The sequence below is a fragment of the Ascidiella aspersa genome, chromosome 1 (genome assembly GCF_963924565.1).
Source record: "Ascidiella aspersa chromosome 1, kaAscAspe10.2, whole genome shotgun sequence".
In the NCBI taxonomy this organism is placed as follows: Eukaryota; Metazoa; Chordata; class Ascidiacea; order Phlebobranchia; family Ascidiidae; genus Ascidiella; species Ascidiella aspersa.
Genome location: NC_139447.1, coordinates 4,135,860 through 4,151,793, shown reverse-complemented (window position 1 = coordinate 4,151,793; position 15,934 = coordinate 4,135,860). Strand labels below are relative to the sequence as shown.

General features: G+C 39.6%; 1 protein-coding gene across 1 annotated transcript; it reads left to right on the top strand.

Moving 5' to 3' along the window:
- Nucleotides 1–279: 279 nt before the first annotated feature.
- Nucleotides 280–14,803, top strand: LOC146166631 (branched-chain-amino-acid aminotransferase, cytosolic-like). Its single transcript, XM_083390952.1, has 10 exons — nucleotides 280–644; nucleotides 3,117–3,149; nucleotides 5,376–5,579; nucleotides 6,983–7,093; nucleotides 8,567–8,686; nucleotides 10,135–10,298; nucleotides 11,274–11,416; nucleotides 12,771–12,928; nucleotides 13,383–13,529; nucleotides 14,224–14,803. The coding sequence occupies exons 1-10, from the start codon at nucleotides 582–584 to the stop codon at nucleotides 14,299–14,301; spliced, it is 1,221 nt and encodes a 406-aa protein (XP_083247078.1). The 5' UTR covers nucleotides 280–581; the 3' UTR covers nucleotides 14,302–14,803.
- The last annotated feature ends 1,131 nt before the right edge of the window (nucleotides 14,804–15,934 follow it).

The window sequence follows — 15,934 nt, the reverse complement described above, 5'->3', positions numbered from 1 at the left end:
CTACAAAGCCTGCTTAACCAGCCGAAACGTTTCACGATTTTATACCTTAACAGAAATGACAAGTAATTACAGTTGCATGTTGTAAAATTCGTGTTGAAATTACTACAAAGCCAGCTAAAACAGCTTTAACGTTTCGTTGTTTTGTATCACTACAGTAATTTGAAATCTTTTTGCCAGGCAGTTTAACTCAACAGAAATAAGTATTACCGAATACGAAGAAATGCCTTTGGTGCAATAGGGTTCGAAAAAAAAATGCTTTGTTTCCTAATTACAGCGTTGTTGCACCGGACGTAATCAAGCCAAATAGTGTAGCAACGTTACTGTACCTTTTAATAGATTTTAGCGTTACATATCCCTGGGGAATAAATGAGTTTTTCGCTAAGTGCTGGTCGTCTGATTGTTATGAGCATTAAACAGCGTTTTTCACGACCGTGGTTTGCTTGGAGGCAGCGGTTCAGTAACGCGTGTTTTTCTTGCAGGAATCGTAGCAGCTGGTGTTTTGCTTGATTAGAACCAAATTAGCACTTAGGATTAAAGGATTGAGTCGACCTAATCGATTTTATTTTCCAAAACACGCAGCAATGGCAACTTGCGGACGATTGCGACTGTTTGAAAGTGGCATCAAAACAGCCCAATTCGTCACGGTAAGTTCACCGTAACTTTTTGTTTATATAATATATACATTTTTTTACATTTTTAAACCGGTTTGTGGGGCTTGGATCGTACTGTATAGTGTACAGCGTACCCTAAAATAAACTTCTGTTTGATTAATCCTTTACATAACTCATTTAAAAAAAAAAGATTAAAGTTAAATCTCAATTTCTGGTTCCACCCATTCGGGTGCAGGAACAGTGATCAAAAGTGGCGCTTAGATTTCAAACACAGTTTCTGCTCTATTTCGTCCCAATGCGCACAGTCCCTAATTAATTTATCACGATACTTGGAGCACGCAATAGCGATTGTCACCATTAGTTGGTATGCCATTTCCTGATCCCTCGGAATGCACAGAGAACGGCTGTTCATTTTGCTGCGCAAACTCGTGCTAGTCACAACAGCGCTCTATTAAACGCGCAGAATACGATTTTAAACTCCAAAACACGTAATTAGGATACACGAATGAGACGCTAAACCTTACACACAATCACGTTTCTAATTTTGGGAGTATGTAAAATATTTGAATTTGTCCCGATAATTAAACTCTAGTCCCCTGTTAAACGCGCAGTATACGAATTAACTCTAAAAAACGTATTCAAGAAGCAAGAGGTTTGTCATTCCCCCTTTTAAAGAATGAGACGCTATACCTTACGCACAAGTCACGTTTCTAATTTGGCAGCATGTAAAATCTATCGATTTGAATTGGTCCCGATAATAATAATGAACTCCGGTTTAACTGCGACACAAACGGTCAGAGAGCCCTTGTCTAAGTGGCCGAGAGCAGTCTCTTGTCGGTTATTAGCGGAAACTTTCCAGTAGTTTTCCATAAGGCGGTGCGGCACGGCCCGCCAATGACGCCCCCATGCCGCCCCAGTCCGTCTGGGCCGACTTTTTGTGACTTTTGTCAAGGGCCGGGCCCGCGCCGCGCAAAAGCGTGCCATTGCGAATCATCAAATTTAAACAACTCCTGTACAACGCATCTATTTTGCGTGTCAAGTCTCTATAAAATGCGCGGGCTTTTGTGTTCGCGCAGCCATGCGAGAATTATCAGGATTTAGAGGGAAAATTAAAAGTTCTTTTCTCCAGAACAGCGGTTCTGAAACTTTTTCTAACGCAGACCCCGTTAATTGTTTTTGGCTACGCATGTACCAGTGTAGGCAAAAAATTCTAGGAGAAGACGCCGAAAATTTACGTCACAATACAAATAGACTTCAGAAATATGCTGTTTTTGGTCCAAAAAATGTGATAGTAAAATAGAGTCTAAGCACATACAGTGCAAGAACGTTTTATTTTTAATTAAACTCTTTTCTTTAAAAAATTGTCTTCTTTTTGGCAATACACTATTAATTTAATTAGGCCCTCTTAGACCTCTAAAACTAGTTCACATGCCTCCCAAGGCCCCAGTTAAGAACCCCTGCTCTAGAAAGCGCGGCCACTGGCTGTGGTATGTGCGATACGAGCATTGTAAGAGCACAATAGAGCAGCACAGGTCTACATGTAACTTTCGACTGGACGTGTGTGACTGTGTGTGTGTGTCCAAGCAGTGCAGATGTAACCTAACACCGCGACCATTAAACGGTTTCGAGTGTTGCTGGTTCTGTGCGTATCAAGTATCTCTTCCCCTAGACCAGTGGTTCTCAACCCTTTTTGGCTTGCGGCATCCAACAGGAATTATAAATAGATCGCGGCACCCTTGCTCGTATTTTTGCTGAGTGGTCAACTGTAACGTAACAGTAAACAAGATTGAAACAGCACGTTAACTGTGCAACAAGGTTCAAAAAACCTTTCAGTTATTGACACTTTAACCGCACACAAAAAAGTGTATCAAGAATCTTACCAATAGAGCAAAAATTGGAATCCTAAAGAATTTGAATTACCTCCCGGCACCCTTTTATGTATTAAATATGACACCCTAGGGTTCCGCGGCACCCCGGTTGAGAAACACTGGCCTTGACGCTAGCGTTTTTATTGCAGCGAACGCTGGACAGAGCGAACCTAGTTTGACGTTATGAATAGCCTAGGATAGCTTTTTGAGCTGTCCGCGCCACGCCACCATATCCGGCCTGATAATGTAGTGGGCTTGGCACAATCACGTGAAACGTCACAGCGTTGTCCCGTCATATTTCCAATGACGATGGCCGTTTGTCAGTCACCATTGTTGTGATGTGGTAAACGGCGACCGACTACTTCTATTTATAGGTTCGAGTTGATGATTACATGCGCAATGCAGAAACAAATACTGCTACATATTTTGGTTTACGACCTATATTCGCCCACGACATATTTATGTGTTCGTAATGTAAAACCCAAACTAAAACAATTGTTATATGCATAACTTTGATATTTTTAGTGCGCTTTGACAGTTGTTGTTTAATTACCATGTAGTTTGCTTGTTTAAATGCTGTCTAAATTTGTGACCAAGCATCATGATCATAGTTCCATTGTTATTGTTTCTCTTTCAGGTCAACCGCTTCTCTTCAAATGACTCCTTCAGGGTAAGTTGGAATTTTAATCCAGTATGTGCATTTCTTTTTTGCCTACTCCTTCCCGATAAAAATTAAAAACAATCAACAATATTAACGTTTTTTTATTTACTGTACTGATTAACCCGAGGAGTAACATGTATATTAACAAGATTTTTGATGAAAAATTACGCTACACTATGTTTTTAAAGTAGGATCCTTAAATTTTTCCAGGTTCGAACAACTATTTTATCGACTGTTCTGCCTCGAATACTTTCCTACTAACTTACAGTGTTTCAGTTTAGTAACGTTTAGGCAGGTAAAGTTATCAGTTAAAAGGGGTACAGGGTGCTCTTGCTGAAAAGTACAGGGTGCTCTTGTTGTTAAAAATCCAGTCAGGGTGTCAGTTCACTGGATGGTTGTCTAATTTTTATTGACGTAAAAACAAATAGGGGGCAAAAAGGGTAAAGTTACCGACTGAAAAAAATAATCCGCTTGCTTTGGCTGCAAGACGCCGACACTTTTTCAAGGTGCCTTCTACGCAAAATAAGAAACGGCCACGCCGCCCGACTTCGACCAATCATAGAACGAAACGTCACGCTAGCCCACGGCTGTACTCGTTTTTAAGTTATTTGCATCGTGTGTGTTTGTCCAAATTGTCTTCTTCGCCTGATACACAACATTTTTTAACGAAATGACAAATGACAAGGTTTCGGCTCGTCTATTTGCATTTCTCCGGACAGAATTTTTTGTACTGTCCTGTGCAATTCTTTATTGTCCTTGTTCAAATGATTTTGTAAACACCAACGCATTCGCGCTGTATTTCCGCATACGTTTTGCGTTTTTCCCGCTATGAATGGCTTTGCATTTGCCGTGACGTTTTTTTAGATATAACTACATCAGTTACTCTGAAGGCGAAAGCAGTGCTTCCCAACCGTTTCAGTTCGCAATCCACTTTTAATACAAGTTTTATTGCGCGATGAGATAAGACTAAAATAATGAAAAACAAAATAATGAGAAAAAACAATGTATACACAATCCATCCAATTTACTATTAATGCGATCACATCTAACTGTTAGGTATTTGTTAGTTTGTTGCATAAATGTTACGTAATTAAAATGCATTAGTTTCCCAATCTGATAGAAAACTGCAACTTTTAGAAATGCTTCGCGACCCACTGGTTGGGAAGCACTGCGCTAAATGACATATGTATTTTCCTATTTTTACATTGTGCCCTATTGCGCAAGGCGCTGTAGAGCTTACAAACGGGCACATGTGCCAGCCACACGTGTGCTGTAGTTTTATGCACATTTACATAAATATATTAAACGCAGGTGAACTGGGGATAACAAACCATCTGAGCCATCACTCAAACCAAAATCGTCTATACGGTTAACCTCAGTGTGGAGTTAATAGACGCTGTCGAGATGACAGTTAGGGTTGACAAGCTGTCAACAGGCCAGCGGCGTCAAACACGTAACATGGACCTTGTTTCACCTTGAAACGACGGGATTGCATAACGATGTTGTTCCGATGGTTGACTTAATTAAAGTACGCCGTCCACATACAGCCGTCATTATTTTCTTGTTAAATTTATTTTATGTGTCGCTTAAATTATGTGTTTACAGAGTGCTGTACCAAAACAATTTTTTATTTTTTTTTATTATGCTTAACGCGGCATTTATACTGTTTTTTTATTTTGGAATTCTACTCAAAAAAAGTTTCTATTTTAGTTCCTTGAAAAGTTTAAAAATATTTAATATTTTTCATAAATTATTTGGACACTCTGTATAAAAAGACAATCTCAGGCCGCCTTGGATCATTGCTCATGTGCCTAAATTATCAATTTCCCTCTACTTTGTTGGTGTGCCGCCGAATTTTTTGTCATACCTGCGCAGGGTTTCTTAAACATTTTTTCACCGCGAACCCCCAATTTTTTTTTGCCTCGCGTGGACCACGGTAGGCAAGAAATTTTCGAATTGACGTAAAAATACAAATTAACTACAGCAATCTGCTCACTTCGTTCCAAAAATTGTGTAAGTGAAATGAAGTCGAAATACATTCAGTGATGAATCGTTTTATTTTGAATTGAACTTTTTTTTAAAAATTGATTACTTCCGAAATATACACTAACCTTTCAATTAGGCCTTCATGGCCCACTAAAACTAGTTCACGAACCCCCAAGGGGTCCATGGCCCCAGTTTGAGAACCCCTGTATTAGTGTGAACTGGGCTAATCCAAAATATTTTTGAACACAGGCCGCCGACATCCAGTACCGCTACACCCGACGACCTTCGGCCAAACCCGAAAACCCAGACGAGTGCTTGTTCGGTCAGCGCTTTACTGACCACATGCTCGCCATTGAGTGGACGAAGGCCAAGGGTTGGTCCAAACCTCTGATCAAGCCACTGGAAAACATCAGCCTCCACCCAGCCACCTCCGTCTTCCACTACGCAACCGAGGTACTGGGGAAAAAATTACAATAAAAAAGATTGGAATTAAAAAAAAAATTTTTCTTTTTTCTTGTGAAGTCGTTGCGTAATAGTGTAATGACTAGATAATACAGTATTTCTGAACCTTTTTTTACCGATCCAATTTGCTTCACTTATTTTCTTGAAGTGAACAAAACATCAGTGTTGTGTCTTTAGCAACTATATTTGACGACAAATCGTATGTTTTATTGTAATTGGGTCGCCAAATGCTGCAAGCATTTGCATCACCACGCGCCCCAACAATATATTGGTTGTGACGTCATGCTTCAAAAAAAGCGCGTCGAACGTGGTAAAATTTCAACGGATTTAATAGGCTGATTAGGACTGCACATTGAATCACTATAGCGTAAATTCGCAAATAGCGTGCCAACAATTTTCGCGATTGTTCTTTTGTCCGGGCGATTGCGAAATTTAATTCAATATCAAATCCCATTTTATAGCCACACTTATGGTAAAAAATGGCTCTTTTACATAAAAAAACCTTTTTTCTTCAGAGCTAAAGTGGCACTTCTCCTCAATTTAAAAGTGAGGTTTTCCTAAAAACGAGAACGTATGGCGACATAATAAAATGACGCAATGCTGAATGATTCGTTAAACACACACGGAGCGATTGAAATTTTCCACAAACCAATACAAAGAAATCGTGCGTTATACATACCGGGCTTTCGAAAACCTAACGTGCAGACTTTTTCGCGAAGTTCTACGTCAAACGATGTTTGATTGACAAGCACTCGTTTATGTGCGACTACTGGTAAAATTACCGCGTCGACGAGGTTTAGTAGCAGATCGCGTATCCGGGTGTGAGTCACTGTTTGCTCAGTGAATTACATTGCGCCTATATTGTGATTTATTTCATCAAAACTGCGTCAAACAGTAGCTTCCTGGTCGAAAACAATGATGCGTTAATATGAAAGACAATTACAACTCACGAAATTTTATAAGATCAGCAAACCGGTTAGCATTACTGGTTTCTGTCAATGGATTTTTTGCATCTTTTAACATACACCGATTTTTGAGAATAAAGTAGCTCACGTATTATGTGCAATGGTCAAGTTCTCTGCTTTAAGAAAATTCCCTTGTATGACACAGTGTTAATGTATGCCCGCTGCTCAGTTTATTATCCGAAATGTATGACTTTTGTGTAATAGAACAGGCTAAAAAACATAACCTTTGTGATAGAACCGGCTGACAAAAATTTGTATCCCACCACTGAGCACACCCCAAACCTGGTGTTGTCTAGATAAACTTTCCATCTTATAATAATTCCTCCCTTTATGTTTAGGCGGTAAAGCTACTTTCTAGCTGAACCAAGAATGTTTCGAAAGGCGAAATTCGTCTATCTTAAAATTAACACGCGTATTTTCTTTTCACAGCTCTTCGAAGGCATGAAGGCTTACCGCACCGTGGACAACCGGATCGCCCTGTTTCGGCCAATGGAAAACATGAGCCGCATGGTTAAGACAGCTAAGAGAGCTTGTCTGCCGGTAAGTCAAGAAACACAGCTTCTTAAAAAGTAAAACTCCGAATTGGAGGTATATAAAAGGGCGTATCTTTATGGAATCCAAAACCTTTGGCAGCAGGTTTCTGCTTGTCGATCACTGTTCCACTGACGCGTATTTTAACAATAGAACTTAAATCTTAAAAAGCCGAGTAAAAGCAGGATCTGACAAATATTCTGAAGGAATATAATTAAAGTTTGGTTGCGAAGTGCAATTAGGTGGCGTTATTTTTTTAGGTGGCCTGAGAGGTGCAAAGAAAAAAGTTAGTGATGCTTAATGTTTGAAAGCTAGATTATATACAGTTCAAACCAACACGTTTAGGCGGCAGTAAATAGTCCGAGCTATACGAGTAGAATTTTTTTTTAAATCCGAATTAGATTAGAACTAGAATTAGAGCCTACAAGCAATTCACAAACTAGATTAGAATTAGAATTAGTCGCATTTTGCTCCTATTCATTGAATTAGAAAACTAGAAATTGTCCAGTCGTCCAAGTCTGCAAATTATTACTTTGGCGAGGCACGCATGACCGCAAAATATCGGCCAACATTTCGAGCCTCATACTAGGCCAGACCAAGCACTCAGTGGAACCGGACCCGGATGCGACCAAACGAGGCCTTTGTTGGTGGAAATCGCGTCCCGACTTGCGTGCCACGATAAATCTCGCGTTCTCGGTCGAGTTTTTATTCAATTGTCGACTGTTTCCAGGTGGCCGATAAAAATTTGGAAAATTCTGGCATTTTATTCTGATAGCGATATTTGGCAATTGGAAAAAACACGACCGTCCGATACTAAACGGCATCATTAAAGATAGCAAAGGTAGCAAATTTAACCGAATCTTAATATGAAATAGCGATTTTTTAGGTTGTTACCAATCAAAAGTTTAATGCTACAGAAACAAATTCACTTTTAAAGATAGAAAACTGTAATGTCACAAATTAAATTGATTCGATAATTTCTACACGAGTATCGAAGAAATACAAAAGTATCACTTGGTGAATGGGGGTAATTATACGATATTCCTGGTGATACGGTAAGCCCGATATTCACATTTTATTTCTACACCGATACCTGATATTTCGGACAAAAAGTTCCGATACCAAATGACGTCACTAGCATGCTCAAATGAGCAAACAAGTGTAAAAAAACGTTTAGAGGGATTTTTTCCAGATTATAAATCTAAAATTTGCTTTAGTGCTTAGAAGTGTAGCCACATCCAATTGCAAATTCATTTTTAAAATATTCGTATTTCAGGGTAGGAATCCTTGCGTTGGAACGTAAACCATTGTTGAGATTTCTACATGAATTTGGAACAGAGTCTGTAGCGATACGAGCCTATAGTATCGGACAAGTACCGATACTAACACTTGGCACCGGGTTTCGGCTCCGATCTGGTATTATCGGACATCACCCTACTATAGCGACCGACCTAAGTTCGTTCTTCCGATTTTGTTTTTCAGACTTTCGACAGAGAAGAGCTGATGAAATGCATTGGCGAGCTGGTTCGCGTCGAACAGGAATGGGTTCCCTACTCAGACAAAGCCTCCCTATACCTTAGACCGACCATGATCGGAACAGAGGTACATCCTGTTTTTTATAACTACACTTGTTCGCAACTTTTTGGCTAACAGGTTCAGTCGGGTTTATCGGCCGACGTTGACTCGTTGTCTGTCTGCTTTAAGTGGTAATCGTCGTTTTAGTAAATACTGGACTGTGTGCAAATGGTAGTTCACTAGTTCAGCCATAAGAGCTAAATGAGAACAATATCAACGTCGGAATAAAACACAGTTCGGAATTTAGACCAATATAGTACTAATACCTCATAGTCGTACCAAAGTCTAAATCAGAATTCGTCCTAAATCCGTCGGAATAAGACCTAGATGGCCAGAATCAGGCCTATTTAACCTTTTATCTAAACCCAAACCCCACCCCATTAGTACATCACTAACTTCCTATATTTTTAAGGAGCTCAGTTTTTCAGCTTTTTAAAGCTAATTTATCGCTGTGGTGTCGATGTTTCAATGCAAAAAAATGGTCTCTTTCATAACCGTCATCCCCTTGCTAATCTGGTCAAAGCCTATTAGAAGATAAGTGCTCTGGAATTCGATCTTTCTAATATGAAAAGCGCCAAGTAATGGCATTAACAACCATACGCAAGGAATACCATTTTGTGCATTCAGCGCTAACCTAATGCATAACCCGATTGATGCCCCACCGGAAAATCGATTAAACCGCCTCAAGAAATGTTTTATGAACGGCGCTAATGTAATCTGTAATTACATTTTACTAAAACCCCCGTTTTTTACAGGGTTTTCATGTCTAAACAACTATAGCTATGTATTTTTACGTGAGGTATAAATTTAAGTTTTCCTATGCAAACCAAACGTTGTAAAACACAAAATAACTTTCTTTTAAATCGGCCACAAGGCCTAAATTCATCCAAATAAAGGCCGCATAAGGCCTAAATTCATCCAAATAAGGCCCAGATAGCCAAAATAACTCCTGAAACTGTGGGTAGAGGGTATGGGACGATCGGGGGCCGTCGTGCCGTTTTGGTGTCGACGTTTTGACGCCAAATTGACCGGCGCCGCTAGGGCGCCGCTGTTTCCGGATGTTTGGTCTTGTTTGGGGTTATTGGTGAGTAATGGGTTGGGTTAGAACATGGGATAGTGTTGAAATTATTAGGGGTGTTAGTGATGTATTTAGGGGTGGGGTTTGGGGTTAGGTAAAGTATTGTTTAGGCCTGATTTCTGACCATTTATTCCGACGGATTTGGAACTTCTTTCGATTTAAACTGTACTACGACTACTAGTCATTAGTTCTATTTTGGTCTTATTCCAAACTGTGTTTTATTCTGACTTTTATGTTGTTCTTATCTCGGTCTTATAGCTGGAGTCCCTTTAATCCCCGCTTCGGCTTTTACAGTGATTACGCTGTCGATTGTCAACCTTAACCACTTGCTATTGTAAACGTGCGAGTAAAGCTCGCCAGTATTAATCCAAACTAAAAGCAAGCGTTACTTCCTTAGCCTTCCCTCGGTGTCAACGTTTCCAACTCGGCTCTGCTCTACTGCATCACTTGTCCAGTCGGTCCATACTTCACCACCGGCAGCTTCAAGCCTATTTCGCTGATGGCCGACCCGCGTTATGTGCGAGCTGCAAAGGGCGGGGTGGGCGCCTACAAGCTTGGAAGGTAAGGTTCACATTTGCTTCATAACTCTTGTGTTTCTCGGTAAATTTCACTTAAAATTGTAAGTGTTTATCATATAGGATAGTGAAAAGGTGTGTTAATTTAAGGAAAATCAGAGAGGTTGATTTTTTTATTTAAGAATATTGTATTAAATAGATTACACTTGTAAGGCATACTCACTTATTCCAACTCTTACCAACTTTTTAAAACAAGGACAATAATAGCTTTTTCTTTGAAAGTGATCACACTTATGTTTATTTCAAGATCCCCTTTTTGATCGGGCTTTCAGGACATTTTCTGTTTGTTATGCGGCTCACTGTCAAAAGTTATTGCCCACCCTTGTTCTAGCTGGTATGTCAGCATCCCCTCTAGTCTAATCTAGATTAAGCACTAACCAGCAGAACCCTCCGGCGCTAGTGATACAGGCCAGACCTCCCAAATATTTCTGCATGCCCTATGCCCTATAGAATGGTAAAACTCTTCGCGACCTTGCAGGCTTGTTAGAGCTAAACGGTAAAATCGTTCTGTGTTCACATAGACCCGTATTGCTTAATATACTGAGTTCGAGTTCGATATTGTGTTTGTTTTAGTTGTAAAATTTGTACTTTTAAAATCAGATTCATAAAACAAACATCGCGGTTCTACAAGGTAAAGTTCTTGGGTGCCCAATAGTCCGCATACAAACTGTACTCGGTAAAACGTATTTTATTTTTAAGACCAGGCGAATAAAACGTAAAAGAAAACCAAGAATTTTATGTAAGATTATTAGTTTTTTCCTTCTTCACTAAAATGAAGCGCTCTACTATTTTCAGCTATATATATATGAGATTTTTACAAGGTTTATGAGCAACAGATCTTGTCCCATACTGTAGCCCACTCAAGCATCAGCGCGAACCCAGGTTCACAATGCTCTGCTGTAGGCCTGAAACCCGTTTCAAACCCCCTAGAAAAATACCAATCCTTTGTGTGTCTGTGCAGCAACTACGGGCCCACGATCGAGATCCAGACAGAGGCGGCAAGGAGGGGATGTCAACAGGTACTCTGGCTGGCTGGCGAGGATCACCAGGTCACAGAAGTCGGCACCATGAACGTCTTCGTCTACTGGATTAACGAAAACGGAGGTGAGAAAAAAAGGAGAGGACGTGCAATGTAGGTTAGGCATAAAACGCATCGAGTAATGTGGTGGTTGCCGTAGTGTGTGGTCGGTTATTCAACTTATTTCGCTGCCGTATGCGCCTGGAATTCAAAGTAAGTTTTACGCGTGTTTTACGGTCAGGCAATTTATATACGACCACTCGACCAGGTATATGCGCCTTCGTTCAGACATCTCCACAGTTTCCACGCAGCTTTTGAAGTGTAAAAAAATTTAATTTTGTTTTATCACAGAAACCTTATTTTAAATGGTCGGTTTAATTGCGTTTTTCTGCGCACCATATTTTCAATTCACTTAGGAACGTTTTTTCCAGTAAGTTTAATCACAGCCAATGTTTGCTCCAATCATTTTTGCAGAGCTCCTTTTTACTAAACTCCTTGCGGCAGACTTTTACAGGTTTGTTTTACCACACTCGTGCTTTCATTTCGTGGGTATTTTTATTGTCCGTTTTACTGTTGCGCAGAACAAATACCGAATGAATATGGACGTCACAAGTTCGTATTTCGGTTTGCGAAGTGGTTACTTAGAATCGGAAACTAAAAAAGCGCTTTTAGATTTACAGCGAATTTCCGATTATTTCTTTTTTTGTGGTATTGGACAATTTCTGTTGTGTACTCTGTAACCTTGAGAGAGAAAAAACAGAAAATTGGGTTTAGAATTATGTACACCAGGATTTGAAAATGCTATGCCTATCAATAAATGGTCAATAAATAAATAATTAGGAATGTGACCATTTAGTACAAACAACTACTCAGTCAAATGCGCCTTCTAACTATTTGAATTGCGCTTTTTAAAGTATATGTAACATTATTTTGCTAAAACCACTGCAATCGCTATTTCGTGCGAGGCGTGAACACCACAACTAGCTATAACGTGCAATCCGGCCTTTTTACTTTGTATAAATTTATTATTAGCGCCCAAGTCACTAAAACCGGAGTTTCGTGCACATAAATTAAATCAGCATATAGTTTTTATTTTACGCGCTATGCAAGAAAATCAACTCAAACCAGGCGAATCTCGAACGTTCTACAGCCAAATTAAGATTGGTCAAAATTATTTGTCCTTTAGGACCCACGTCACGTCAAGTTATTAAAACACAGTGTCTGAGTGCACTTGAGTCGATTCTTGATTAGTTTTTTTCACAATACTGATTAACTTACTAAAGACAAAACACTAATACTTACTTATAATCTGACATCCCAAACCACAACCAGCACTGCGCAAGTGTGAACCCGACCAGGCAAAAAACGATTTGTTTAATTTAATTTTTAAACGACGCCAGCGATTGTTACGTCATACGTGACCCCATTTTTTGCGTGCAGACAAGGAGCTGGCCACTATGCCGCTTGACCAGGGCATCGTTCTTCCTGGGGTGACTCGTTCCTCGCTCATGGAGCTCGGAAGGTCATGGGGTGAATTCAAGGTCACCGAGCGGATCATCACCATGTCTGACGTCACATCGGCGCTCAACGAGAACCGGGTAAATGACGTGTTTCTGTTGTTTCTGTTAAAAAAAAATACGATTTAAGTGGCTAGGTTTTTGTAAGTTTTGGTTTAAATCAGTGACCTTTTGTTCTCGCGACCCCCTTTAAGTTTTCGACAACTTGCGCGCCCCCCACAATTATAGTGTACGATACCTAAAACAGAGTCAATACAAAACACTTTTCAAAATTAAAAAAAATTAAATTGGGAAAAGTCTAGACGGATTGTATCAATATGGCTAAAATGTTCGGATTTAAGTATGCACAACAACTAAAAGTTAGGGTTTAAGCGTTCATTTATATTTATTACACATTGATCGACTGAAGCTACGCTTGATTCATTAATTGAACTTGACTCCGCTACCCTGCCGCCCAATTTCCTTAACTCAAACCTATTTTCAAAAAAAGCCCAAAAATAACGAATTTCAACGCCACTCCGTTTATTCCGACCAGTTGCTTGAGATGTTTGGAGCTGGAACGGCTTGCGTGGTTTGTCCCATCGAGAGGATCCTTTACATGGAAGAGGAGCTCAGCATCCCAACCATGGAGAACGGGCTCCAGATTGCGAAACGCTTTTACCAGGAACTTACCGACATTCAGGTAACTATACATGGCGCGTTTGTTTTAAGCAACTGAAATATATATAACACAATGTGTATTGTGTGACCAAGCCCCTTCTAGAGTCGTATGACGAAAGGATGCATTAGGCAATGGTGCTATGGTTGTTTATTGACGGTCCCGGTTTGGCCGGAGGAACCTCATACATACTATATGCCTTGTATCTAACTTATTTTCAACTTATACAACTTATATACAACCTTTACGCCTTATATAAACTTATACTTAACTTAAAAAACTTACACTCAACTTATATAACTTATATACAACTTATTTACAACTTATTCAACTTTTACTCAACTTACACAACTTATAGCTCTTATATACAACCTATAATCAACTTTTACAACTTATATACGACTTATTCAACTTTTGCTTAACTTATACAACTTATACGCCTTATACAACTTTTACTCAACTTACACAACTTAGACCTCTTATATACAACCTATAATCAACTTTTACAACTTATATACGACTTATATACAACTTATTTACAACTTATTCAACTTTTGCTTAACTTATACAACTTTTACTCAACTTACACAACTTCTCCCCCTTATATACAACCTATAATCAACTTTAACAACTTATATGCAACTTGTACCCAACATAGATATCTTAACACAACTTGTACAACTTGTATTCAATTTACACGCGTTGCTTTTATTCGCAGTACGGTCGCACCCAGCACGAATGGTCCCACACGGTGGTAGAAGATGCTGGTGAAGACGAGGCAGAGAACTCGGTCTGAAGCGCGACATCTCTTCCCCCATTAGTCCTGTACTCACCGAACAAACGAGTCCCGAGTCTTTTTACTCTATACTGTTATTCGCTATTTGTTTGTTTCGCAAATCCCATTTTCCGCTTTCGTCAGGTTGGGCTTAAAAGGTTGATATCGCCACACGTTATACGGTCACCTTTGTACCGTGTTCTGTCTTCGTTTTTGTTTTTTTTGGTTTAGTGGCGCGTGCACAGGGGCCCCATATGCGAACAAATTTATCTTTTTTCTTTGTTTTTTGTCCACACATTGTTAAGTTTGTAAGGCCGCTTCGACAGAATCCAGATCCCGTTGTTTAGTCAGGGTATCCTGTAAATTGGCAAAACAGAACAAAACACTTCCTCGTTTGTTTAGATTTCCTCGTTTTCTATATTTATTTTTTGCCACGAAGGCTGACTTCAAATTCCTCGCTTTTCGATTTTTTTCTTTTTTGGTCACAAAAGCGTTCTTCGTTTTTTGATAGAGAACACACAGAATATGCCAACAGGTTGTCAATTGGCAACCGGTCGATTCAAACAGCCGCTTTAAAAAAAAACTCGTACTCTCTACTTTCAGTCAACTCTGCTGATGTAAAAATGTCACTAAGACGTGGCCGAAAGACGGAATGCGGCGTTTTTTTTAAACAAGCTTTTAAATTTGTATTAAGTAATTGGTGAAAAGCTCTGAGGGTCGGCATGAGCCCCGCAGGTTGTTCGTGTAATGTTTCTTCCCTTTTTGTTTACCCGTTCTATTCGCAGCCGACTTTTTGGCGCGTTAAGTCTGACATCGTTGTTTTTACACGTTTTTAGATTGTTTTTCTTTTTTGTTGGCCATCTGCCAGACGTCGCTTTTTTCTTTTGCGTTTTCTTGTCATTTTTTGCTGTTTTTTGTCGACTCTAAGACCGCCCCTGGTACATTGATCAAAAAAATAGTATGACTTTTACCGTGGTAATAACCTTAAACCTCCAAATTTAACGTTTTGCAAATTAGCAACTCTATTCTCCGAAGCAAAATTGTTTATTTTAATGGTATTATTTTGCCCTTAAGGGCTTCGACGTTCGTGCGGCCTTGGAGACTTGCATATTTTGGTACACCAGCTTTGTCGGTGCTGTTCGTACGGCCGGATTCTAACAGATTCAAAATATTAATTTATTCCTTACACTGCGTTGTTCAGTTTCCAGCACGTCTATGCTTTCAAGCCTGAGTATTTGATATCGCTGTATTGGGAAGTAGCAGAAGGGTCAAACATCACATATTAAGTGCACGTTGGTGTGCCGTATTACTGTTTTGGATCCAACCTAATTTCTTGTAAATCAGTTAAATCCTCAAGTTTTAATACAATGTCATTTTGAAACAAGGGGCTCCAACCTACTTTTGTTGTTATGGCTTGGTTTTATTTTTGTTTTATTTACACGACCTAAGTCAACCTTACAGTTAAGGCCTGGGTTCTGTTTTTCATTGTTATCTTTCGGTAGCGTACTTGTTTACCTTTTGTTTCTGCGCGTGTCCAAAATGTATTTATAGTGCCGAAAAAAACGAGCGCTTTTGTTCAGCTTTTGTGTCTGATCTGATCACCATCGTTTCACGCCACTTCCTTTAAAAGCATTTTCCCCAGCTATGTACAGGC

What these genes read in the sequence shown, in the direction of transcription:
- LOC146166631 (XM_083390952.1), top strand. Translation starts at nt 582, where the DNA reads ATGGCAACTTGCGGACGATTGCGACTGTTTGAAAGTGGCATCAAAACA. An exon ending in CTGGATTAACGAAAACGGAG is followed by an intron (nt 11,417 to 12,770) that starts GTGAGAAAAAAA and finishes TTTTGCGTGCAG; the next exon opens with ACAAGGAGCTGGCCACTATG. An exon ending in CGGCGCTCAACGAGAACCGG is followed by an intron (nt 12,929 to 13,382) that starts GTAAATGACGTG and finishes TATTCCGACCAG; the next exon opens with TTGCTTGAGATGTTTGGAGC.